General features: G+C 42.3%; 1 protein-coding gene across 1 annotated transcript; it reads left to right on the top strand.

The window, feature by feature from the left end:
* Window positions 1-8277: 8277 nt before the first annotated feature.
* On the top strand, window positions 8278-25895 carry LOC115169210 (protein shisa-like-2A; the record flags this gene model as incomplete). Its single annotated transcript, XM_029724687.1, has 2 exons — window positions 8278-8431; window positions 25608-25895. Coding segments are annotated over 2 exons (348 nt in total), but the record flags the coding sequence as incomplete, so codon positions are not given.
* Between the last annotated feature and the right edge of the window lie 675 nt (window positions 25896-26570).

The raw sequence follows: 26570 nt of genomic DNA, 5'->3' as shown, positions 1-26570 counted from the left end.
TCTTCACAGATGAAAGCAGGTTCACACTGAGCACGTGACAGACGTGACAGAGTCTGGAGACGCCGTGGAGAACGTTCTGCTGCCTGCAACATCCTCCAGCATGACCGGTTTGGCGGTGGGTGTGGGGTGGCATTTCGTTGGGGGGCCGCACAGCACTCCATGTGCTCGCCAGAGGTAGCTGACTGCCATTAGGTACCGAGATGAGATCCTCAGACCCCTTGTGAGACCATATGCTGGTGCGGTTGGCCCTGGGTTCCTCCTAATGCAAGACAATGCTAGACCTCATGTGGCTGGAGTGTGTCAGCAGTTCCTGCAAGAGGAAGGCATTGATGCTATGGACTGGCCCGCCCGTTCACCAGACCTGAATCCAATTGAGCACATCTGGGACATCATGTCTCGCTCCATCCACCAACGCCACGTTGCACCACAGACTGTCCAGGAGTTGGCGGATGCTTTAGTCCAGGTCTGAGAGGAGATCCCTCAGGAGACCATCCACCATCTCATCAGGAGCATGCCCAGGCGTTGTAGGGAGGTCATACAGGCACATGGAGGCCACACACACTACTGAGCCTCATTTTGACTTGTTTTAAGGACATTACATCAAAGTTGGATCAGCCTGTAGTGTGGTTTTCCACTTTAATTTTGAATGTGACTCCAAATCCAGACCTCCATGGGTTGATAAATTAGATTTCCGTTGATTATTTTTGTGTGATTTTGTTGTCAGCACATTCAACTATGTAAAGAAAAAAGTATTTAATAAGATTATTTCATTCATTCAGATCTAGGATGTGTTGTTTAAGTGTTCCCTTTATTTTTTTGAGCAGTATATATTAATGAGCATTAGTATTCTAGCTAAGAACTGCTGCATCCAAAATAGTTATATTGCAAAGATCACTACCAAATATAATCTTAGCGACTGTTCAAGCAAAAATCAAAACATCATTGTAAGCGTATGAGAACCCAAAAAAGTTATTTTGTTAAGAAGTAATAAAAAGGCAAATTTAGACTATGTTGAATGGCCGCAGATGGCGATGGTTTCTTACTGCAGCCAAGAGTTGTGTGCATCTTTACATGACGTGTACTGGAAAATAGTCTATTATCTAGGTGGAGGGAATTATATTGAAGATGGAGATTTGAGAATGTTCTTTCGTTGATAGACAGTTTTCTCTACGAGTCGCAGAGATATCGTTACAAAAATATCATCACAGAGATATCGTCAGAGATATCGTCACGGAGATATCATCACGGAGATATCGTCACGGAGATATCGTCACGGAGATATCGTCACGGAGATATCATCACAGAGATATCGTCACGGAGATATCATCACAGAGATATCGTCAGAGATATCGTCAGAGATATCGTCACAGAGATATCGTCACAGAGATATCGCCGCCGCCTTCAATCTCCATACTGAAGCAGCAGGTTCAAGGAGCACAACAGGGCTTCCTGATGGAATTGATTCTTGTTCTCAATCAAACATTAGTTTCAGTTTCTGTAAAAAAAAATATTTACACGTGTTAGCACCATAGATGGTTCCACCATGGACAGAGACACCGTTATGATGTTGTCCCGCTTTCCACTCAGCCATGTTGATGGACGCTATCAACCTAATGATGCCAAGAAAGGCCAAGACGAGACAGTCTCTCAGACCATAAATATGTCTATGTCAGCTTCGATAGCTCATGTGTTTCCCTTGGAGGAAGCCTCACTTTTATTTGTATTTATTAACCTTTGTTTAACGTGGCAAGTCAGTTAAGAACAAATTCTTATTTACAATGACAGCCTATCCCGGTGTCACGACTCCTACCGTAGGTAGCTCCCCCTCCTGTTCGGGTGGTGCTCGGCGGTCGTCGGCGGCGGCCTACTAGCTGCCACTGATTTCCTTTTCCCCTTTTTGTTGATTGTGTGCACCTGTTTTTGGTTTGGGCTGATTAGCTGGGCTATTTTAGCCAGGGGGCCGGCCTGCTCTGTGTGCGGGATTGTTTGGTACTGTATTGCTTGTGTATGCATGCTCATTTGTATTTTTCGTAGTGCGAGTGCGTATGTTGCGCCGACCTGTTTTGTCCCATGTGTTTGGTTTTTTGTGTGCGCTCTAGTTCGCTGTTGGGGCGGCTTGTGTTTTTTGCCGTTGTGTGTTGAATAAATAACACTACCCTGCATTCTCTGCCTCCTGCTCCTGACTCTGCACCCACTACGCCCTAGCGTTACACCCGGCCAAACCTTACCCTAACCTGGGCAACGCTGGGCCAATTGTGCGCCGTCCTATGGGACTCCCGAACACGGCGGGTTGTGATACAGCCCAGGATCGAACCCGGGTCTGTAGTGATGTAGTGCCTAAGACCGCTGCGCCACTCTGTTCCACCTTTACCACCTCAGCAGGGAGCCTTTTTGACCTTGACAAGTTCGCCATTCAACTCAACCTGGCAGTTATGTACAAATTCCTCCCTAATACAGAGGTCCATATGGGTAAGTATGTAAAAGGCCCAAAACATGACAGGTGGATGACATGTCCCTTCCATTTCAATTCAGAAAGTAAACCCAATCATTGAATCATTAAACCCAATCATTGAAGAGAATTGGAATTGGAATATCAGTGTACTTCCTGAACTGACTGGAATTTAAATGGAATTGACCCTAACCCTGTACTGGTACAATATTTATTTTTATTACATTTTTCTCACCTTTATTTAACCAGGTAGGCTAGTTGAGAACAAGTTCTCATTTACAACTGCGATCTGGCCAAGATAAAGCAAAGCAGTTCGACACATACAATAACACAGAGTTACACATGGAATAAACAAACATACAATCAATAATACAGTAGGAAAATCTATATACAGCATGTGCAAATGAGGTAGGATAAGAGAGGTAAGGCAATAAATAGGCCATGGTGGCAAAGTAATTACAATATAGCAATTAAACACTGGAATGGTAGATGTGCAGAAGATGAATGTGCAAGTTGAGATACTGGGGTGCAAAGGAGCAAGATAAATAAATACAGTATGGGGATGAGGTAGATTGGATGGGCTATTTACAGATGAGCTATGTGCAGTGATCTGTGAGCTGCTCTGACAGCTGGTGCTTAAAGCTAGTGAGGGAGGTAAGAGTCTCCAGTTTCAGAGATTTTTGCAGTTCGTTCCAGTCATTTGCAGCAGAGAACTGGAAGGAGAGGCGGCCGAAGGAAGAATTGGCTTTGGGGGTGACCAGGGAGATATACCTGCTGGAGCGCGTGCTATGGGTGGGTGCTGCTATGGTGAGCAGTGAGCGGAGATAAGGCAGGGCTTTACCTAAAAGAGACTTGTAGATGACCTGGAGCCAGTGGGTTTGGCGACGAGTATGAAGCGAGGGCCAGCCAACGAGAGCATACAGGTCAGTGGTGGGTAGTATATGGGGCTTTAGTGACAAAACGGATGGCACTGTGATAGACTGCATCCAGTTTGTTGAGTAGAGTGTTGGAGGCTATTTTGTAAATGACATCGCCAAAGTCGAGGATCGGTAGGATGGTCAGTTTTACGAGGGTATGTTTGGCAGCATGAGTGAAGGATGCTTTGTTGCGAAATAGGAAGCCGATTCTAGATTTAATTTTGGATTGGAGATGTTTAATGTGAGTCTGGAAGGAGAATTTACAGTCTAACCAGACACCTAGGTATTTGTAGTTGTCCACATATTCTAAGTCAGAACCGTCCAGAGTAGTGATGCTGGACGGGCAGGCAGCAATCGGTTGAAGAGCATGCATTTAGTTTTACTAGCATTTAAGAGCAGTTGGAGGCCATGGAAGGAGAGTTGTATGGCATTGAAGCTCATCTGGAGGTTAGTTAACACAGTGTCCAATATGATGATGAATTACAAGTTACTTGATTGCATTTCTAAACAAGTTATAGATTGATACATTGATTAATTGAACACTATAGAAATATCTAGATGAATAGCCTAATAGATTATGCAAAATGACTGTCACGGCTGTTTGAAGGAGCGGACCAAAATTCAGCGTGTTTGTAGTTCCACGTTTTTATTAAAAGTGAAACTGAATGCAATACACTTAAATATACAGAAACAACAAACCGTGACGTAGAGAGGAAAACACACTACTCAAAAGAAAATAACCCACAAACAGGAAGAGGAAAAACCCCTACTTAAATATGATCTCTAATCAGAGGCAATGAGGATCAGCTGCCTCCAATTAGAGATCAACCCCAAACAATCCCAACATAGAAATAGACAAACTAGAACTTAAACATAGAAATAGAAAACATAGAACAACCCAAAACACCCCCTGTCACGCCCTGCCCTACTCTACTATAGAAAATTACATCTTACTAGGGTCAGGACATGACAATGACTGGGTGAATTATTTATAAATCAGCACTGTGGAGAGTTCCACCCTGGACAGTACACCTGCTGCTCTTTTATAGAGCTTGTCTTCTTCTTCTCCTCCTCCTTCTTCTTCTCCTTCTGATTCTTCTTCTGATTGAGGCTATTGTCTTATGTCAGGTAGCTCAACAATTCAGATTCAGATAGCGCGGAATCGTTGCACTATCTCACATAAGACAATGGCATCTATTATTGTCAAAGACAATGGATTGAGGCCTGTTCAATACAACTTTTTAGGAGATGAGACAGTGTTCCTTTTGTTTTGATCCTAACGCAAGAATCCTTCCTTGGAGAGATGTTAAATTCATCATCAATAGTATCATCAACAGGCTATTAAAACAGCTTCGCTGTTGGAATAAGAAACATATTTTTTTATTTTCAAAGTTTGAATAGAAGTTAGAACGTGGTTTGTAACCATGTACAAGTCAATGGGAATAAATTATTAAAGTTGGATCTAACTTTCTTTCTATTATTTTAATTTAGCATATTGAACAAAAATATAAACGGAACATGTAAAGTGAAATAAAAGATCCCAGAAATGTTGCTGAGGAGTATTTCTGTCTGCAATAAAGTCCTTTTCTGGGGGGGAAAATAGCCTTTTGGCTAGCTTTTTCTGCAGCCTATATGAATGAGCATTAGCATTCTAGCTAACAACTGCTGCATCCGAAATAGTTATATTGCAAAGATCACTACCAAATATAATCTTAGCGACTGTTCAAGCAAAAATCAAAACATCATTGTAAGCATATGAGAACCCCAAGAAGTTATTTTGTTTAGAAGTAATAAAAATGCAAATCTAGGCTAGGGTTGAATGGGCGCAGATGGCGATGGTTTCTTACTGCAGCCAAGAGTCGTGCGCATCGGTACATGACGCCACTCCAGGACCTCCACCTCCGGCTTCTTCACCTATGGGATCGTCAGAGGGGGGAGGGGCTGGGGGGGTTGCTGAGGAGTATTTCTGTCTGTCATAAAGCCCTTTTGTGGGGAAAAACTAATTCTGATTGGCTGGGCCTGGCTCCCCAGTGGGTGGGCCTATGCCCCCCAGGCCCACCCATGGCGACGCCCCTTCCCAGTCCTGTGAAAAACATAGATTAAGTTCTAATGAATTTATTGAAATTGTTTGATTTCCTTATATGAACAGTAACTTAGCAAAATCTTTGAAATTGTTGCATGTTGTGTTCATATTTTTGTTCAATATAGTTTCAGACAAATGGCTACTTTGTATTACAATAGACTAACCCACACAAGAGGATCAGCAATTCAAACCGGTTATCAATCAGAGCAATTAGTGTTTCTTATGTCCCCATCTAATTAAAGTGTTTTATTCATTTATTCCCATTGTAGGGTGTTGTATCAGAGAGAGAGAGAGAGAGAGAGAGAGAGAGAGAGAGAGAGAGAGATGGATGGAGGTGTGGTGGGGGGACTCCAGAATTCTATATGGTACATCGGGATGCAGTTTTTCCACATTTCTCTGTCATGCTCGGAGTATGAAGCCTACTATGTTCAGCAAGGACACATTGTGCGCGGCATTGCAATAAAACCCTTACACAGCTAAGGAAATTGCCTCATTACCTCGAGAGTGCTTTCTTTTTTTCTTCCCAGCATGACTGCGAATTGCACAAGCTACTACAGCACAGAAAACGCTTTTGTGAATGGCTTTTTGTGCCCTAAAGCGGGAAGCGGTGCGCACGCGGTATTCTGCTGCGGATTTAACGATATCAAGTATTGCTGTGATGACCCCAACAGTTTTTTCCCCTACGAGTATGCATACATGTGGTGGCTTAGGTAAGGACTTTTTACGCATATTTGATTTGATGTTATACAAATTCATCAGTTTTATTTTGCCTGTATAACCTTACCCTATCTTGGGGAAATCTCATTCACTGCTGGACTTTAAGTTTGCATAATGTTTAATAATGTGATGATGTACACCTATTATAGGTTACGGCAGGCTACTGTATATTGAGGGAATCTGATGGTGAAAAGTACCTAAATTAAATGTGAAAATAAAACCAGAAAAAGTGTACATTTTCCTCCCACTATACTCAATACTGTATCCAGGGGCAGACTGGGACCAGAATTCGGCCCTGGTATTTCTAACACCCTGGCCCATGTTTTTCCTCAATGCACCCATTATTAGCCAAATTATATATATTTTTTATTTAACCTTTATTTTAACTTGGCAAGTCAGTTAAGAACAAATTCTTATTTACAATGACGGCCTACCCCGTCCAAACCCGGACAACGCTGGGCCAATTGTGCGCCGCCCTATGGGACTCCCAATCACGGTCGGATGTGATACAGCCTGGATTCAAACCAGGGACTGTAGTGACGCCTCTTGCACTGAGATGCAGTGCCTTAGACCACTGCGCCACTCAGATGGACCAGCCCATCTGACATTTGCCTGAAATGCTGGATGGCCAGTCCGCCCCTGACTGTATCCCTCTCAGAAAGAGTGCAATCTATTATCTGTCTTCCCCATCACTTCTCTGCTCTCCACTGCCTTTCCCTCCCTGTCTCCCCATCACCCCTCTCTCTGCTCTCCACTGCCTTTCCCTCCCTGTCTCCCCATCACCTCTCTCTGCTCTCCACTGCCTTTCCCTCCCTGTCTCCCCATCACCCTTCTCTCTGCTCTCCCCTGCCTTTCCCTCCCTGTCTCCCCATCACCCCTCTCTCTGCTCTCCACTGCCTTTCCCTCCCTGTCTCCCCATCACCTCTCTCTGCTCTCCACTGCCGTTCCCTCCCTGTCTCCCCATCACCTCTCTCTGCTCTCTCCTGCCTTTCCCTCCCTGTCTCCCCATCACCTCTCTCTCTGCTCTCCCCTGCCTTTCCCTCCCTGTCTCCCCATCACCCCTCTCTCTGCTCTCCCCTGCCTTTCCCTCCCTGTCTCCCCATCACCTCTCTCTCTGCTCTCCCCTGCCGTTCCCTCCCTGTCTCCCATCACCTCTCTCTCTGCTCTCCCCTGCCTTTCCCTCCCTGTCTCCCCATCACCTCTCTCTCTGCTCTCCCCTGCCTTTCCCTCCCTGTCTCCCCATCACCCCTCTCTCTGCTCTCCCCTGCCGTTCCCTTCCGTCTCCCCATCACCTCTCTCTCTGCTCTCCCCTGCCTTTCCCTCCCTGTCTCCCCATCACCTCTCTCTGCTCTCCCCTGCCTTTCCCTCCCTGTCTCCCCATCACCTCTCTCTCTGCTCTCCCCTGCCGTTCCCTCCCTGTCTCCCCATCACCCCTCTCTCTGCTCTCCCCTGCCTTTCCCTCCCTGTCTCCCCATCACCTCTCTCTCTGCTCTCCCCTGCCTTTCCCTCCCTGTCTCCCCATCACCTCTCTCTCTGCTCTCCCCTGCCGTTCCCTTCCGTCTCCCCATCACCTCTCTCTCTGCTCTCCCCTGCCTTTCCCTCCCTGTCTCCCCATCACCTCTCTCTCTGCTCTCCCCTGCCGTTCCCTTCCGTCTCCCCATCACCCCTCTCTCTGCTCTCCCCTGCCTTTCCCTCCGTCTCCCCATCACCTCTCTCTGCTCTCCCCTGCCGTTCCCTTCCGTCTCCCCATCACCTCTCTCTGCTCTCCCCTGCCTTTCCCTCCGCCTCCCCATCACCTCTCTCTGCTCTCCCCTGCCTTTCCCTCCCTGTCTCCCCATCACCTCTCTCTCTGCTCTCCCCTGCCGTTCCCTCCCTGTCTTCCCCATCACCTCTCTGCTCTCCCGTGCCTTTCCCGCTCTGTCACACATTTTTCACATTCTCTCGCCTTCTCTTCCTCACTCCCCCTCTCTCTCACCTTCTCTGTCCATTGCTTTCTCCCGGCCTTCCCCCAATCTCTTTCTCTCCTTTCCCCATCTGTCTCTGTCTCTTTTTTCATCTCTCTCCCTCTCCGTCCCTTTCCCCCTACTCTCCATCCTCTTTCTCTTCCCCTTATTCCTTCATCTCTTAGCGTCGGGGCCCTGATAGGTCTGTCCATAGCAGCAGTGGTCCTGCTGGCCTTCCTCATCACAGTCTGTGTCCTCTGCTACCTCTTCATCGCCACCAAGCCCAGTCGCCTTGACAACGGCCTGCCACTCAGAGCACCAGGTGGGTAACACTTCTGGCCAGCGGTGGGCTAAGGTCTTGAAACCTAATCTGATGGTATGTGATGGGCTACATAGAGCCGGGCTAAGGTCTTGACACATCATCTAAAGATGTTGGATAGGATACATACAGTGCATTCGGAAAGTATTCAGACCCCTTGAATTTTCTACATTTTGTTATGTTACAGCCTTATTCTAAAATAGATTAAATATGTTTTCTCAGTAGTCTACACACAATACCCCATAATGACAAAGCAAAAACAGGTTTTGACATATTTTTGCAAATGTATAAAAAAATAAACAATGAAATACCTTATTTACGTAAGTTTTCAGACTCGAAATTGAGACTCGAAATTGAGCTCAGGTGCATCCTGTTTACATTGATCATCCTTGAGATGTTTCTACAACTTGATTGGAGTCCAACTGTGGTAAATTCAATTGATTGGACATTATTTGGAAAGGCACACACCTGTCTATATAAGGTCCCACAGTTGACAGTCAGAGAAAAAACCAAGCCATGAGGTCGAAGGAATTGTCCGTAGAGCTCCGAGACAAGATTGTGTTGAGGCACAGATCTGGGGAAGGGTACCAAAAAATGTCTACAACATTGAAGGTTCCCAAGAACACAGTGGCCTCCATCAATCTTAAATGGAAGAAGTTTAGAACCACCAAGACTCTTCCTAGAGCTGGCCACCCGGCCAAACTGAGCAATCGGGGGAGAAGGGCATTGGTCAGGGAGGTGACCAAGAACCCGATGGTCACTCTGACAGAGGTCCAGAGTTCCTCTGTGGAGATGGGAGAACCTTCCAGAAGGACAACCATCTCTGCAGCACTCCATCAATCAGGTCTTTATGGTAGGGTGGCCAGACGGAAGCCACTTGTCAGTAAAAGGCATATGACAGCCCCCTTGGAGTTTGCCAAAAGGCACCTACCTAAAGACTCTCAGACCATGAGAAACAAGATTCTCTGGTCTGATGAAACCAAGATTGAACTCTTGGCCTGAATGCCAAGCGTCACGTCTGGAGGAAACCTATCACCATGCCTACAGTGAATGTTGGTGTCATCATCATTTTGTTGGGATGTTTTTCAGCGGCAGGTACTGGGAGACTAGTCAGGATCGAGGCAAAGATGAATGGATCAAAGTACAGAGAGATCCTTGATGAAAACCTGCTCCAGACTGCTCAGGATCTCAAACTGGGGCGAAGGTTCACCTTCCAACAGGACAACAACCCAGCAAAGACAACGCAGGAGTGGCTTTAGGAGAAGTCTCTGACTGTCCTTGAGTGGCCCAGCCAGAGCCCGGACTTGAATCCGATCGAACATCTCTGGAGAGACCTAAAAATAGCTGTGCAGCAATGCTCCCCATCCAACCTGACAGAGCTTGAGAGGATCTGCAGAGAAGAATGCGAGAAACTTGTAGCGTCATACTCAAGAAGACTCGATACTGTAATCGCTGCCAAAGGTGCTGAGTAAAGGGTCTGAATACTTATGAAAATGTGATATTTCTGTTTTTATTATGAATAAACTAGCAAAAATTTCTAAAAACCTGGTTTTGCTTTGTCATTATGGGGTATTGTGTGTAGATTGCTGAGGGAAAAAACTATTTAATCAATTTTAGAATAAGGCTGTTACGTAACAAAATGTGGAAAAAGTCAAGGGGTCTGAATACTTTCTGATTGCACTGTAAATGGGATATTGTATAGAAAATACAAAAATCCCTAATTTTAGGGCTATCGTGGATACAAGTCTGTTGACCCTTATCACACCAGGCACCTTGATGATAGCCCCCAACATAAGGAAATTGAAAGTGTCTTTTGTCTGGAACCAAGTTACATGTTCCTTAGTACACAAACACACAACAATATAATGAGCCATGCCATGCATTGCTGGGCTCAGTCAGGTCTTTGACACATTCACCCTCTCCCCCACTGAAACATCAGCCACAAAATGTTGGCACCATTGTAACAGGTTGTAATCAAGCCCCGGTCTCCAGCATGGGAACAGAAGGGGAATACCTGGTGGCTTGGTAGGAATACTAAAAAAACTTGGCTCTGACAACGAAAGCATTTCATGTCCATCAACTTATCTAAATACCTCTCACACCCTATAGCAGGGCTGCCCAACTATCTTCCTAGAGATCTACTGTCCTGTGGGTTTTCAGTCCAACCCTCTTCCTGGAGATCTACCGTCCTGTGGGTTTTCAGCCCAACCCTCTTCCTGGAGATCTACCGTCCTGTGTGTTTTCAGTCCAACCCTCTTCCTGGAGATCTACCGTCCTGTGGGTTTTCAGTCCAACCTTAATTTAACACACCTGATTCTACTAATTAGCTGCCTAACAAGACCTTAAACTAGCTGAATCAGATATGCTGAATTAGGGTTGGACTGAAAACCTACAGGACAGTAGATCTCCAGGAAGAGGGTTGGACTGAAAACCTACAGGACAGTAGATCTCCAGGAAGAGGGTTGGGCAGCCCTGCCCTACAGTAACCTGTGGATCATCAGAACCTTCAGAAACCGGCAGAATGTTTATAAGCTGTTTATTGACACTTGATAGTGTCCTGTAATGATTTGTTTGAAGTTAGTCACCTTCGGTCATTCATAACATATCCATAAAGACTCTGTATAGCGTGACAGTGTACTTACTTTAAAGTGAGACACCTTCGGTCATTCATAACACATACATATAAATGAGGCAAATGTAGTTAACGCTTAATGAATTATCACTGTCAGCTAAAACAAATAAACGTTCAAGACAAGTTTAAACCATACATCTCTTTTCATTTTTACATTTGAAACCCCTTCTCATTAATACTACACCTGATCACCCTCCCTATTCCTAACACATGGGATGTCAAACTAAAACCTTAAAACCTTTTTTTTTTAAATACAGCAATGCAAATTACACTGAACATTATACAGGGTTGTGAATAGTGTAGCTTGTCCCTGAGCTGGTCGACAAACGCTTCTGGCCTCTCTGAATGCTGGAGGCACAGCATGTTGGTTTCAACCTTAAAAGTAACAAAGGTAGCAGTTTTTTTTAGGAAAAGCCTTTGTTACATTCGCTGGATAAGGGCATTTCTGTGCTGCACTGATATGACAGGTTGACTGCATTGTCAGTGTTGGAAAAAGTAACACATTATCATACTTGAGTAAAAGTAAAGATGCCATGATAGGGAATGACTCAAGTAAAAGTGAGTCACTGAGTAAAATATTACTTGAGTAAAAGTCTAAAAGTATTTGGTTTTAAATATACTTAAGTATCAAAAGTAAATGTAATTGCAAAAATGTACTTCAGTATCAAAAGTAAAAGTATAAATCATTTGAAATTCGTTATATTAAGCAAACCAGATGGCACAATTGTTTGTGTTTTTCTAATTATTAGATAGCCAGGGGCACACTCCAACCTTACTTGTTTAGTAAGTCCACCAGATCAGAGGTAGTAGAGATGACTAGGGATGTTCTCTTGATAAGTGTGTGAATTGGACCATTTCTCTAAAAATGTAACGAGTACTTTTGGGTGTCAGGGAAAATGTATGGAGTAAAAAGTACATAATTTTCTTTAGGAATGTAGTAAAGTAAAAGTTGTCAAAAATATAAATAGTAAAGTAAAGTAAAGTACAGATACCCCAAAAAACGACTTATTCTAAGTCGTGCCACGCTGGTATAAAGGATTTGGAGAAATACATAATAGGGGTTTTTAATACACCCCAAACAAACATGTATACAAAACACTGGGATGTACCCAAACAAAAGAGCAAGGTAAACCTCGTAGAACGACAGGATACCTGTAATACATAATGCACAAAATACGCAGCACAAAAGCTGAAACATCGCATAGGTACTCACATGACCAACGCACATGGTAACATTAATCGACAGCCCAATGGTGAACCAAAGGGCACATTTATACAAATACAATCAGCGAGGAAATGGGAACCAGGTGTGCGTAATGACACAGTTCAGTTCCTAGAGGCCGGTGACGTAGACCTCCGAATCTGGTGCACGGAATGAGCAACAGTACCAGAGAGATCCGTGACAGTACCCTCCCCCCGACGCGCTTCACCAGCAGCGGGACGACACCGGCCTCGAGGACGATCACAGGAACGCAGTGCGGGTCGATCAGGACCCGTTGCCGCTGCCGAAGTTGCGGCGGCGTCGGATGGACCAGTTGCAGCGGCGTCGGACGGAGCAGTTGTGGCAGCGTCAGACGGACCAGTTTCAGCGTCGTCGGACGGGCCATTCCCGCTGTCTCTCTTGATCCGCCCCTTTTTTTCAATTTTCGACTAAAATGACATACCCAAATCTAACTGCCTGTAGCTCAGGACCTGAAGCAAAGATATGCATATTCTTGGTACCATTTGAAAGGAAACACTGAAGTTTGTGGAAATGTGAAAGGAATGTAGGAGAATATAACACGATAGATCTGGTAAAAGATAATAGAAGAAAAAAACAACCATTCTCTTGTATTTTTTTGTACCATCATCTTTGAAATGCAAGAGAAAGGCCACAATGGATTATTCCAGCCCAGCTGCAATTTAGATTTTGACCACTATATGGCAGCAGTGTATGTACAAAGGTTTAGACTGGTCCAATGAACCATTGCATTTATGTTCCAAATTTTGTATCAAGACTGCACAAATGTGCCTAATTTGTTTTTTAATAACTTCATGTTCAAAATTGTGCACTCTCCTCAAACAATAGCATGGTATTATTTCACTGTAATAGCAACTGTAAATTAGACAGTGCAGTTAGATTAACAAGAATTTAAGCTTTCTGCCAATATCAGATATGTCTATGTCCTGGGAATTGTTCTTGTTACTTACAACCTCATGCTAATTGCATCAGCCTACGTTAGCTCAACTGACCCCGTGGAAGGGACACCGATCCCGAAGAAGTTTGATTATTCTGTCACGTTGGTATAATGGATCGGGAGACAGGCACAGGAATGGTTAAAACCTGTTGAGGACAGACGTTCCGCTAGCGGAACCCCATTCCACCAGTGGGACCCCTCGCCAACAGCCAATGGAATAGCAGGGTGCGAAATACAAAACAACTAAAATCTCATAATTCAAATTCATCAAACAATCAACTATTTTACACCATTTTAAAGAAACTTCTCGTTAATCCAACCACATTGTCCGATTTCAAAAAGGCTTTACGGCGAAAGCATAACATTAGATTATGTTAGGACATCACCTTGACAAGAAAAACCACACAGCCATTTTCCAAGTAAGGAGAGGCATCACAAAAACCAGAAATACAACTAAAATTAATCACTAACCTTTGACGATCTTCATCAGATGACACTCCCAGGACTCAATGTTACACAATACATGTATGTTTTGTTCAATAAAGTTCATATTTATATCCAAAACCCCCATTTTATATTGGCGCGTGATGTTCAGAAAATGTATTGCCTCCAAAACTTTCGGTGAATGAGCACATCAATTTACAAAAATACTCATCATAAACGTTGATAAAATTTACAACAGTTATTGAAAGAATTATAGATACACTTCTCCTTAATGCAACCGCTGCGTCAGATTTCAAAACAGCTTTACGGCGAAAGCACATTGTTCAATATTCTGAGTACAGAGCTCAGCCATCAAAGCAAGCTATACAGTTACCCGCCAAGTTCTGGAGTCAACAAAACTCAGAAATAGTATTATAAATCTTCACTTACCTTTGCTGATCTTCGTCGGAATGCACTCCCAGGACTCCCACTTCCACAAGAAATGTTTGTTTTGTTCGATAAACTCCATATTTATGTCCAAATACCTCCTTTTGTTTGCGTGTTCTGATCACTATCCAAAGGCAAAATGCGCGAGCGCAAAACCCGAGACGAAAAGTCAAAATGTTCCATTACCGTTCGCAGAAACATGTCAAACGATGTTTACAATCAATCCTTAGGGTCTTTTTATCATAAATATTTGATAATATTCCAACCGGACAATAGCGTATTCATTACAGAGGAAAAAGAAGGAACGGTGCGCCTGCGGACCTCGCAGTAAACTAATTGGTCTCAGGCAGTCCACTTGTTGAGTCACCTCTTATTCTCTCCCCAGTAACAGTAGAAGCATGAAACAAGGTTCTAAAGACTGTTGACATCTAGTAGAAGCCTTAGGAAGTGCAAAATGACCCGACAGACACTGTAGTTTGGATAGGCAATCACTTGAAAAACTACAAACCTCAGATTTCCCACTTCCTGGTTGGATTTTTCTCAGGTTTTTGCCTGCCATATGAGTTCTGTTATACTCACAGACATCATTCAAACAGTTTTAGAAACTTCTAAGTGCTTTCTATCCAAATCCAAACCCAAATCTAATACTATGCAAATATTTGACTCTGGGCCCGAGTAGTAGGCAGTTTACTCTGGGCACGCTTTTCATCCGAACGTGAAAATACTGCCCCCTATCCCAAACAGGCTAAGAGGGGTTTTTATTTACCCAAATTACAGCGTGCCATGTAAAGGCACGGGGACAAAGACCAAACAAACATGTATACAAAACACAGGGTTGAAACCCAAACAAAAAGAGCGAGGAGTACCTCGAATAAATACACGGAACGAGACCCAAAAACACAAGCATACAATGGTACGCCACGGGACGAGACTCGTAATCATATATGCACAATGTAAATGGCACGAAAGACAAAACAACACAGCACAGGTACTGTACAGGCACAACGGACATTGGCACATTAATCGACAGCCCAATGGTGAACCAAAGGGCACATTTATACAAATATAAATCAGTGAGGAAATGGGAACCAGGTGTGCGTAATGACACAGTTCAGTTCCTAGAGGCCGGTGACGTAGACCTCCGAATCTGGTGCACGGAATGAGCAACAGTACCAGAGGGATACGTGACAAGTAGTACTTTAAAGTATTTTTACTTTAAAGTACTTTACACCACGGTGCATTGTAGAAATGGACCTATTATGTGATATTGTTTAGCCTGTATACTTACAGGTTGTATGTAAGGGAGTCGAAAAACGTCTCCATCTATTCTGTATGAAGATGGAGGCAGGATGACAGGCACCACCTTCAGGGCCACATCGTCAACTGAGTCTATAGGGGAAAACATAAAAGTATTGATGTGATCAAGAAAACATATTGGATCAGGACATTATGTCAAATTCCTTTGGAACAAATAACGTATGATGTCAACAGCAGAATTATGATCGGTCTGGTAAATTTTTCAGGTTTTCTTATCATTAGAAGTGTTTCAGCATCCTCTGCCAGGTCACTTTCCCTCTTCTCCTCCAATGGAAGAACGACAACTCACGTCTGATGTCATGCCGTCACTGGTCACCCCTGAAGAAACACAAAATATACATATTTTTAAACGATCTCCAAGAGTGAAAGAGATGGATGCTCGAAAATAAACTTAAACCATTACGTTAAACGTGTTAAATGACAGGTCTTTGATTTGATGTGCGCTACTGTCACAGCTGTCTTCATGAATGGACCAAGGCGCAGCAGAAGTGTGAATACTCATGGTTTTTATTTACCAAAAAAGGAGTAGAGCATCCACTTGAAAGAAACAAAAAACGAAACCACGAACAACAAAACAGTCTGGCAAAGCCTAAGGCTCAACACAGAACAATCACCCACGAATAACAAACACACCCTCATATATGGGACTCTCAATCAAAGGCAGATAGACAACACCTGCCTTCAACTGACAGTCCCAACCCCAATCAACACAACATAGAAACACACTCACCAGACTACACATAGAAATACAGAAACATAGACCATCAACCAAAAACCCGGAAATACTAAATCAAACACCCTTTAAACAAACACACCACCCTGAACCACATAAAACAAATACCCTCTGCCACGTCCTGACCAAACTACAATACTGATTAACCCTTATACTGGCCAGGACGTGACAGCTACAGAAACCCTTCTAAAATATAAACTATTGCAACCAACAACAACAAAAAATAACTGATATTGGCACAGGATGGAGGGAATGTTGGAACATAACTATTGAAATTACAGTTAACAAAAAATGTATGCCTATTCCAGTATAAACTAATGTATAGAATTTATTATCCAATAAACAAAATTCACAAATCCTACAGCACAACAGCACAAGTGTAAACACGAACAATGACTCAATAGTCCTTCTGGGATCGCTATGAACTCCAAAAGCATATTTCAAGACAGACACTTAACACAATGGAAAGGTCAAATGCTTTATGATCTAAATGTTGAAAGTGCGTGGGCGATGGAGAGAAATAAAATGGTGCAGTTTGAGGCCATGTGGCGAAGAGAGATGTGAGCCGTGGAGATGGGGGCGTGAGCAGCTGGGTCTGTGCAGGTGTGATGTTGTTGATGTTTTTTGTGTGTCTGTATGCTGTCGTTTATATGGGTATGTTTTGTATTGTAAAATAATGTAAATAATAATTAAGCACCAAACAGTGCTATGTGCATGTGCACTTGAATTAAAGGGTAACTATACTCAAAAATCAACACCTCAAAAGCGGTCCCCTGATGTGGTTTAAGCATTGTTGTGATCATAGAACATCCAATTCCGTGTTTTTTCTTTAAAAAATGGTTGTGTTTTTTTTTCAATCGAAATCCAGTTTTTTTTTTAGGAAATCAGACCTGGAAAAAATAAAAAATAAACGGCTTTTAAAAGGGCCCTACCAACGTTTTTTGGTGTGCATGACTGCACTTTAAAGTGTGTGTCATCCTGCAGCACAGCATTTTTGGGGAAAGTTGAGGTCAGGTCCAATATTGGCTATACACCCAAGATGGATTTTTATATTTTTTATATTTTTTATTGAACCTTTATTTAACTAGAACAAATTCTAATTTACAATGACAGCTTAGTAATATAATATAATATATGCCATTTAGCAGACGCTTTTGTCCAAAGCAAGTGCATATGTAACCGGTGAGGAAATAGCTCGCCCTGAGACCTTGAAGTAGTTGTTTCCTTGTGGAGCGATGGTTAACAATGCTTCGTGGGTGACTGTTGTCGATGTGTTCAGATGGTCCTTGGTTAGTGCCCACGTTGGGGCAAGGAGAGGGACGGAAGCAATATGTTTACACATACACTTTTACTTATGGGTGGTCCCAGGAATCGAACCCACTATCCTGGCCTTGCAATGCTCTACCAACATGCATGACAAAGTTATAGATGCTTGTGAAGCCTCAATTTAATATGATTTATAAAGCCTTTATTAAGTAGTGCTTATGTCACCCTTTACAAAGCACAGGTTTATTTCATATTTTATATAGTGGGTTATGTCACATTTGACATAGGTGGTTATGCCACACAGTTATGCCACATTTATGAACCCTTTATAGTGCATGACATACAGTTATAGATGATTTGTGATGCATTTGTGTAGTGCTTATGAAGGCTTTATGAAGGCTTTATGAAACCTTTATAAGCTGCACTTCATTTAAAGTGGGACCAAATTGGTCAACTGTAATCCAATAACAGTTGCGTAATGACAAGCATTATAGGCAATGTTATATACCAGAGCAAATCAATGCACCCAAATGTCAAGAAAATGTAAAGAAGTCGGCCAATCAGTACACTTACATAGCTAGCGTTCCCTTGGCTTGGCTAATCACATCGAGAGAAAGTTCAAGTGCTATTGGATTACAATTTCATAATTTTAACAGATTTATATCTGGAAAATAGCGCCATATACATGTAACACATCTGAGGTCAGATTGACTTGAAAAACATTTCTGCCTGCGATACTGACGGTTATATTGGTCTGCTGATACAGGACTAGTAAAGGCCCAGTGCACTACATCACCGCCCTGGGATTTGAAGGTCCTGGGTTTGCTTACCAGAGGGAATATTTTGACCATATCAATTGTCAACTGTAGATATTCCCATCTCAAGTAAACCCCCTCTTGATCCCACTCCTGGACAAGCTCACTGAGGGGAGTGACTTGCGCACAGACATTGTGGAGACAAGTAATTGGTTCCCCATTAATCACGCCATCCCTTCACATGGTTTAACAGATACATTCACATATGACAAGTATCTCACATAAGCACATTATGCTAATAAAACATCTTAATTATCTATGTTACCCAACTAATTCTGATTCATCCGCCACAATTGGCCATAGCGATGGTATAGAAGAGATAATCAACTCAGGGCTCACTTCGCTAGTGCTTCATGGAACACACCTTCCACATCATTCCTTATTTTCCATAGAACATATAGGCCCTTGTTGATTATCCCTTACAAATATACACTACATGGCCAATTATTGGATTCAGCTATTTCAAACACACCTGTAGCTGACGGATGTATGAAATCGAGCACACAGCCATGCAATCTCCATAGACAAACAATGGCAGTAGAATGGCCCATACTGAAGAGCTCAGTGACTTTCAATGTGGCACTGTCAGCGGTGTAAAGTACTTAAGCAAAAAGACTTTAAACAACTACTTAAGTAGTTTTTTGGGGTATCTGCACTTTACTTTACTATTTACATTTTTGACAACTTTTACTTTTACTTCACTACATTCCTAAAGATAATAATGTACTTTTTACTTCATACATTTTCCTTGACACCCAAAAGTACAAAAGTCCATTTTGAATTCTTAGTAGGACAGGAAAATGGTCAAATTCACAATCTTATCAAGACAACATTTGGTCATCTCTACTGCCTCTGATCTGGCGGACTTACTAAACACAAATGCATCGTTCGTAAATTATGTCTGAGTGTTGGAGTGTGTCCCTGGCTATCCGTACATTTAAAAAACAAGAAAATATGTGCTTAACTTAATATAAGGAATTTGAAATGATTTACTGAGACTTTTGATACTTAAGTATATTTTAGTAATTACATTTACTTTAAATACTTAAGTATATTTAGAGCCAAATACTTTTAGACTTTTAATCAAGTAGTATTTTACTGGGTGGCTTTCACTTTTACTTGAGTAACTTTCTATTAAGGTATCTATACTTTTATTCAAGTATGACAATTGGGTACTTTTTCCACCACTGGGCACAGTCATAGAATGCAACCTTTCCAACAAGTTATTTCGTAAAATGTCTGCCCTGCTAGAGCTGCCCCGGTCAACCGTAAGTGCTGTTATTGTGAAGTGGAAACATCAGAGAGCAACGACTTCACTAATGCTATTTTGGCTGAATGTTAGCAAGTCCCCGCAGCAATGTTTCAACATCTAATGGGAAGCCTTCCCAGAAGAGTGAAGGCTGTTATAGCAGCAAAGTGGGGACCAGCTCCATATTAATGCCCATCATTTTGGAATGAGATGTTTGACGAGCAGGTGTCCACATACCTTTGGCAATGTAGTGTATGTCCGAGCCTACCTCTTTCAGGTAATACTGTAACGACCCGGTATTGTGTTCTGTGTTCGTGGGTGTGTTATGGTTCTCATGGCTACTAGCAGGGGTTGAATGTGTCAGGACAGAGGGAAAGGGTGGGGGGTATGAATCCCGCGGGATTTGGAAATGCATAAATAGGGATTACTGTCTCATCTCTCTCTCTCTTTCTGTTCGGGCCTTGATCTGTTCTTATGGGGGTGACCCTTAACCCGACATGGTGTAATTGTGTACGTTCGGTATTTAGTGGCGTGGGCTGTGGCCACAACAATAGCCCAGTTTAGGAATAAACCTGTGTTCTAACCTGCACACCTGGAGTCCGTCTCTTTTCCTTTTATGACCCAGCCGGGTCATTACAATACATTCAATGCAGTATTAGCCTTATATTTAGCTAATGAATGATGGGTTATGCTTAAGCAATAAGGCACGTTAGGCAGTGCTATATCATGAATACAGTCAAAGGCTTTCTTCACCCGACACCACAGCGGAGGACTAGTCAACCCAATGTACATGTGAGTGTATTCATGATACAGCACTGCCTAACGTGCCTTATTGCTTTTATAAAACTGTTACTGTAACCAACATATTTCATTTTTCATTCAAATGTTATTTTGATTAGTAAATTCATACAATTACATTCTTCCACCAGAATATATAGTCCAGACCACATCTGTTAATTGAGTTACTTTGCTCATGTTGCTACAGACGGAACAAAGTCGTGTATTATTTGTGAATCGTTATGGAGAAGTGCTGGTTGTCCGTTCTAAACGAAATGGTTGCTATGCAGGCTGGGCAACGTTCGTGTCACTTGCTAGCTAGCTAGCTAGCCAACTTCAGTTAACTCAGTCATGTCAAACATTGAACCTGAATAGACAGTACATTAGCTGCATTTTTCGTTAGTTAGATTTTTTTATATATATATTGGCATTTACTTGGATTTGTTCCATGATAATGTCTGGTTCACATCTCTGGCAACCGAACCGATAGAACAAATGACCAAACGGCGATATTTGTGTCGAGACTATATCTTGTGGAAGGATGAAATAGTATGAATAAATTCATTAAAAAATACAGTTTTTAATGAAAATTTGTCAATCATTATTTGAATATATTGGTAACACCTTGTTTAACAAGACCTCGACTTCATCTCGGGCCTAACAACACCCGTGCCAATATGTCCTCCAAACAGCGGCTTCTCGGGCGTTCTGGTGCTGCTGTTAGCAGGAATAGTGGGCCTGAGACCGCCGATACAATACAGCTCGGGTTGGAACGCTGCTTGCCCAATCTTCATCCAGGATCCAAACAACCGGTTTTATAAATACACTTCTAGCCTACAACCGGTTTTATAAATACACTTCTAGCCAACAACCGGTTTTATAAATACACTTCTAGCCTACAATCAGTTTTATAAATACACTTCTAGCATACAACCAGTTTTATAAATACACTTCTAGCCTACAACCGGTTTTATAAATACACTTCTAGCCTACAACCAGTTTTATAAATACACTTCTAGCCTACAACCGGTTTTATAAATAAGCTTCTAGCCTACAACCGGTTTTATAAATACCCTTCTAGCCAACAACCAGTTTTATAAATAAGCTTCTTGCCTCTGTCTCTTGCGCAATAGACTCCTGTGCTCCCCTGGCCTATCTCCTTTAAAAAACGCAAATAGGAGTCCCAGGAAAAGCTGGAATAGTTTTTTTGTTGTTGTTGCATTTCTTGGGCTAATAGACTATTCGAAGAGGATACAAGCTCTTGTTTGCTGAAAGTTATATACAGTAGGTAGCCAGTAGAACTCACGGGGAGTTGAAAAATGAGAGAACGCGTGATGGCGGTAGACTATAGCAGTAATTTGTTCAAAACTATAACCATTCGTGAAGAGAACTGAAAGCCGTCTGCATTTTAAGCATGTCATTACAATGATGAAGATTAGGACAACAAAACGTATTTCATTTCAATGTTGAAGCCAGGAAGGGATGAAGCAACAGTAGAGAGAGAAGAGGTAGGCCAGGGGTTACCACACTTTTATGGCCCACTACCTCATTTTGATATCTGAAAATTAATGTGAAAAAAAAGTATGTAATTAACAACTAATGTTTACTTTTTTATTTGGGAATATGGTAGTCAATTGAAAAATATTCTAACAGTATTTCTGATTGTCTTCTCAACTCACCATCACTTGTTTTTAATGTGGGGCTATGACAGCCCATTGCTAATTAGTCTGACATGATGTTCCTTATCTCACCACCACAAATGCGATGGATGTGTTTGATGCATGTTGCCTCGGAGCTTCTCAATTCAGGGGGCCTGGTGGAGAGTGCGCACCTCATCTCTGCTGCCACATCCAACCTGGATCGATTTTTGGTTTGAATGCAGACTAGGGCATAGAACAGCTTTACACTGATATGAGCTGGTGCTTTCAAGAGAATTGGTAATTCGTGCAAATACGAGGTCAAATCTTGACATCTGTAGTCTTCAGTTCGGAAAGTTGGAGCTCTAGAAAGAGACCCGAGTTCCCGAGTTGGAATTCCGAGTTGGATGACCATTCAAAAATATTTTTCCCATTCGGAGCTCGTTTTTTCCGAGTTCCCAGATGTCTTGAATACACTGAAGTCGGTACCCAGATTTCCGAGTACCCAGGTGTTATGAACGCGGCATTAATGCTCAGTGGGAGACAGACATTAGGAATGAAAACTCCTCTGTGTTGACCCCTGAATTCGGGTAGTTCAGTTAGTTTCCTCTTGATTGCTAGCAATAGCATAAATTATTAGTTTAAAAGTGTTATCTGACAAAGGTGTTTCTGTGCCTCTGCCTCCCAAAGTTGTGGACTCAAGTCACATGACTTAAACTCGAGTCTGACTGTGAAGTCAAACGTTTGTTGACGACCAGCGGATTGATAAAAAAGACAACAACTTGAGACTTGACTTGGAGAATCAAGACTCGGGACTCGACATTGACTTGAGACTGATGACATGAAATTATCTGGCCAGGTTTTGTAATGGTTTGTCACTCATTTTGTGGCACAGAGTATAAACGTGGATTAATTACTCTACACATACCGTAGCCAGAGACAGTCCGCAGCATCGCCCAAGCAAAGATGTTCAAATGTTGTCATTGTTCTATCTGTGACATTGCTGATTTGTTTTACAGCGCAAATGTCAAATTGTAGGAAGAGAGGATTGCCATAATAATAAAACTTGTTTGGGGATTGAGAATATTAACTTTTTACTTTGTAAACTCACCAGCAAGGGAGCAACAATTACTAGCATAAGCCTACTGGCATTTTAGTATGAAACAAATGCTTGAAATTGATCATCTATTTATGAAGCTTGCATTTGGAATTGGTTGTTAAAATGAATTATTAATGTGGCCAAGACGCGCGCTCCAAACCCCAGCCAGTGGAGCGTGATGTTTCTTCTTCTGTTGTTTAAATGTTTGCAGTTGCTTTCAGACGTTTAAATACATAGGCCCTATGTGGTAAATCTATATTCCATCGAATACTACAATAATTGCTAGCGTTTCATCATTCCATCCCAGTACCGTTTATTGCAACACGTAGACATTTCTGTTAAATGTCTGATATGCCTTTTCATTTAGCTAACCACTTCTTACTCTGCTCTGAGTTGGCGGGATGTTTATAACGTTAGTGCACATTAACGTTCGCAAGACTCATGAGGTAGAAGTTCTGTTTATTTCATTCAATGTATGGTTCCATTTGTTCCTATTTCCCGGGTTATGTCGGAGGTGTGTGTGTGTGTGTGTGTGTGTCCTACAGTATGTCTCTGTCATTTTGGTTCTGCGTGAACAAATCATTGTTCCATGTATTCATGGTGTTGAAATATAATTCATAATCATTATGTCTGATTGAGACGAATGCACCAATGTAACAATGGATGTGAAAATTGCCTTTTACATTGTAGAACCAGTTTATTGGTTGTAATTGACAATTTGGTAATTGTATGGGGGCCTAGTGCTTATATTATGTAGGCCTACCTGTTTAAGCGCCTGTTAGACAAATTCAAGGCTAGGCTGTACTGTCTTAACCCTCTACCTGTGTCCGTTCAGATAGGACAGGTTAAGCCTGATACAGAGGCTATTACTTTTGGGCTATTGCCAGTGGATATTTGGTCATTCTACATGTATATGTTGTATGATATGGCGCTTTCACCTTTGGATCACCAAGACCTGTAAATACATCTACACTCTGAGCACGTCAACCTGCCTTGCCTTCTGCTGATTTCATGTGACTGCTACAAGGTCTAATCAAAATCTGTTGTAGACAAAATAATAAAAAAGGGCTGTCTAGTAGCCTCAATAAGTAGACAAAGATGTGTAGTTGAACAAGGTGTTGCATGTATAGATTTTTATTTTTACTTGACTTGTAGCTCAGTTGGTAGAGCATGGTGTTTGCAATGCCAGGGTTGTGGGTTCAATTCCCACGGGGGGCCAGCACAGAATAATTTTTTTGTTGTTGTTGAAATGTATGCATTCACTACTGTAAGCTGCTCTGGACAAGAGCGTCTGCTAAATGACTAAAATATAAATGTAAATGTAAAACTTGTGAATCAACTTGACTTGCTCTTAGAATGTACGACTTGGACTTGAGTCGAGTCTTGACCCGTTCTACTTGGGACTCATATAGTGACTTGGTCCCACCTCTGCTGCCTTGTTTTCACATTGTTTTCACCACATCAATTGCAGCCGGTGATATCAAAGTCTCTGCAATAGTGTGTGGTTTCAGAGTTTAGGAGGCCTAGCCTTTCACTGTGGGAATGATTCCCAGGATCTAAGGGCGCTCTCTGGTTGAATTTTGTCTTTTAGATTTGAATCATTTTCGATTTGATTTTTAAGTTTAACCACATTACAATGCTTTTGAGATACAAAGACGATAAAATATATATATATATATATATATATTTAATTTATTTATTTATTTATTTTCTTCAGGATTTTGGAAATTCTCCAGCCACCCTGTTTTCATATCAGGTGACCCCTAGTTTGGGAAGCAACCCCTAGTTTGGGAAGCAACCCCTAGTTTGGGAAGCAACCCCTAGTTTGGGAAGCAACCCCTAGTTTGGGAAGCAACCCCTAGTTTGGGAAGCAACCCCTAGTTTGGGAAGCAACCCCTAGTTTGGGAAGCAACCCCTAGTTTGGGAAGCGCTAATGTAGGCTAATAAGCACATTGGACAACATTAGGGAAATATTATGAAAGCTAATTAGTCAGCCTACAAAATTGAAAAAATAGGCCTATTACTGTATATACTGTATATTTAAAAATTCTAATTTGTTAGCCTATAATTGTAACTTTGTAGGCCGCATGTCTTGCACCAGCATACATGCTCTCTCCCAGCTTCATGGTTTGAACGAGGTGCGTAATTCCAGTCCGTGTAATACAGTATAATACAGTCCAGTAATACAGTCCACACTCAAAAAGATTAGCCTGCTAGAGCTTAGCCTGCTAGGCTATGTATAGGATAACTGCACAATCATTTGGGCTTGGGCTCATCAAATGTGTTTAATGCATGGATTATCAGGCTCAGGTAGCATCAGGTTAGAATGTTTAATGCTGATCAAAGCTCTAATCAAATTCTGAATTTTTTATATGCTTTATATGCTGTAGAATGCCATTTCCGGTTTGGGCGGGAAATACCGGGTTACCCAGGAGAAAAGTGATTTATTCGTGAGATGGAACATTTGTAAAATACTGGGAAAATATTCAACACGTGTGTGTGTGTGTGTGTGTGTGTGTGTACTGTATGTTTGTGTGTGTGTCCGTCCCTGCGTGTCTGCCTGCTTTTTGTGCATGTGCAATCGTGTGTGTGTGTGTGTAATTCCAGGAGTGGTTCCCATTCCCAGTGAGGGACCCAGCAGTCACTCCGGTGCGCGGCCTACCAGTGGTCCCCAGGGCCTCAGGAAGAACTTCCTCAGCCGGAAGCTGGACTGTGACAACCAGCCTCCCGACCCTGAGAGACTGTTCCAGAAGTGCTTCATGGCCACCGTCACAACTGTCAACATGGAGGGCCCTTCTTAGGAGCACTTGGAAGGACCCCTTATAAGGGGGCCAGATGTCCACTTGTTTTGGAATGAGTGTGTAAAAGGACCAATGAATCACAAAAAGGATCCTTTTCAACCTGTCAATCACACATACTGTACAGTTGAAGTCGGAAGTTTACATACACCTTAGCCAAATACATTTAAACTCAGTTTTTCACAATTCCTGACATTTAATCCTAGTAAAAAGTCCCTGTCTTAGGTCAGTTAGGATCACCACTTTATTTTAAGAATGTGAAATGTAAAAATAATAGTAGAGAGAATGATTTATTTCAGCTTTTATTTCTTTCATCACATTCCCAGTGGGTCAGAAGGTTACATACACTCAATTAGTATTTGGTAGCATTGCCTTTAAATTGTTTAACTTTGGTCAAATATTTCGGGTAGCCTTCCACAAGCTTCCCACAATAAGAGCTGGTGTAACTGAGTCAGGATTGTAGGCCTCCTTGCTCACACGCTTTTTCAGTTCTGCCCACAAATGTTCTATAGGATTGAGGTCAGGGCTTTGTGATGGCCACTCCAATACCTTGACTTTGTTGTCCTTAAGCCATTTTTCCCCAACTTTGGAAGTATGCTTGGAGTCAATGTCCATTTGGAAGACCCATTTGCGACCAACCTTTAACTTCCTGATGTTGCTTCAATATATCCAGATAATTTTCCTGCCTCATGATGCCATCTATTTTGTGAAGTGCACCAGTCCCTCCTGCAGCAAAGCTCCACCACAAGATGATGCTGCCACCCCCGTGCTT

Source organism: Salmo trutta, chromosome 31, assembly GCF_901001165.1.
Source record: "Salmo trutta chromosome 31, fSalTru1.1, whole genome shotgun sequence".
In the NCBI taxonomy this organism is placed as follows: domain Eukaryota; kingdom Metazoa; phylum Chordata; class Actinopteri; order Salmoniformes; family Salmonidae; genus Salmo; species Salmo trutta.
The sequence above is the reverse complement of the archived record's forward strand: the minus strand, read 5'-3'. Positions and strand labels throughout refer to the sequence as shown.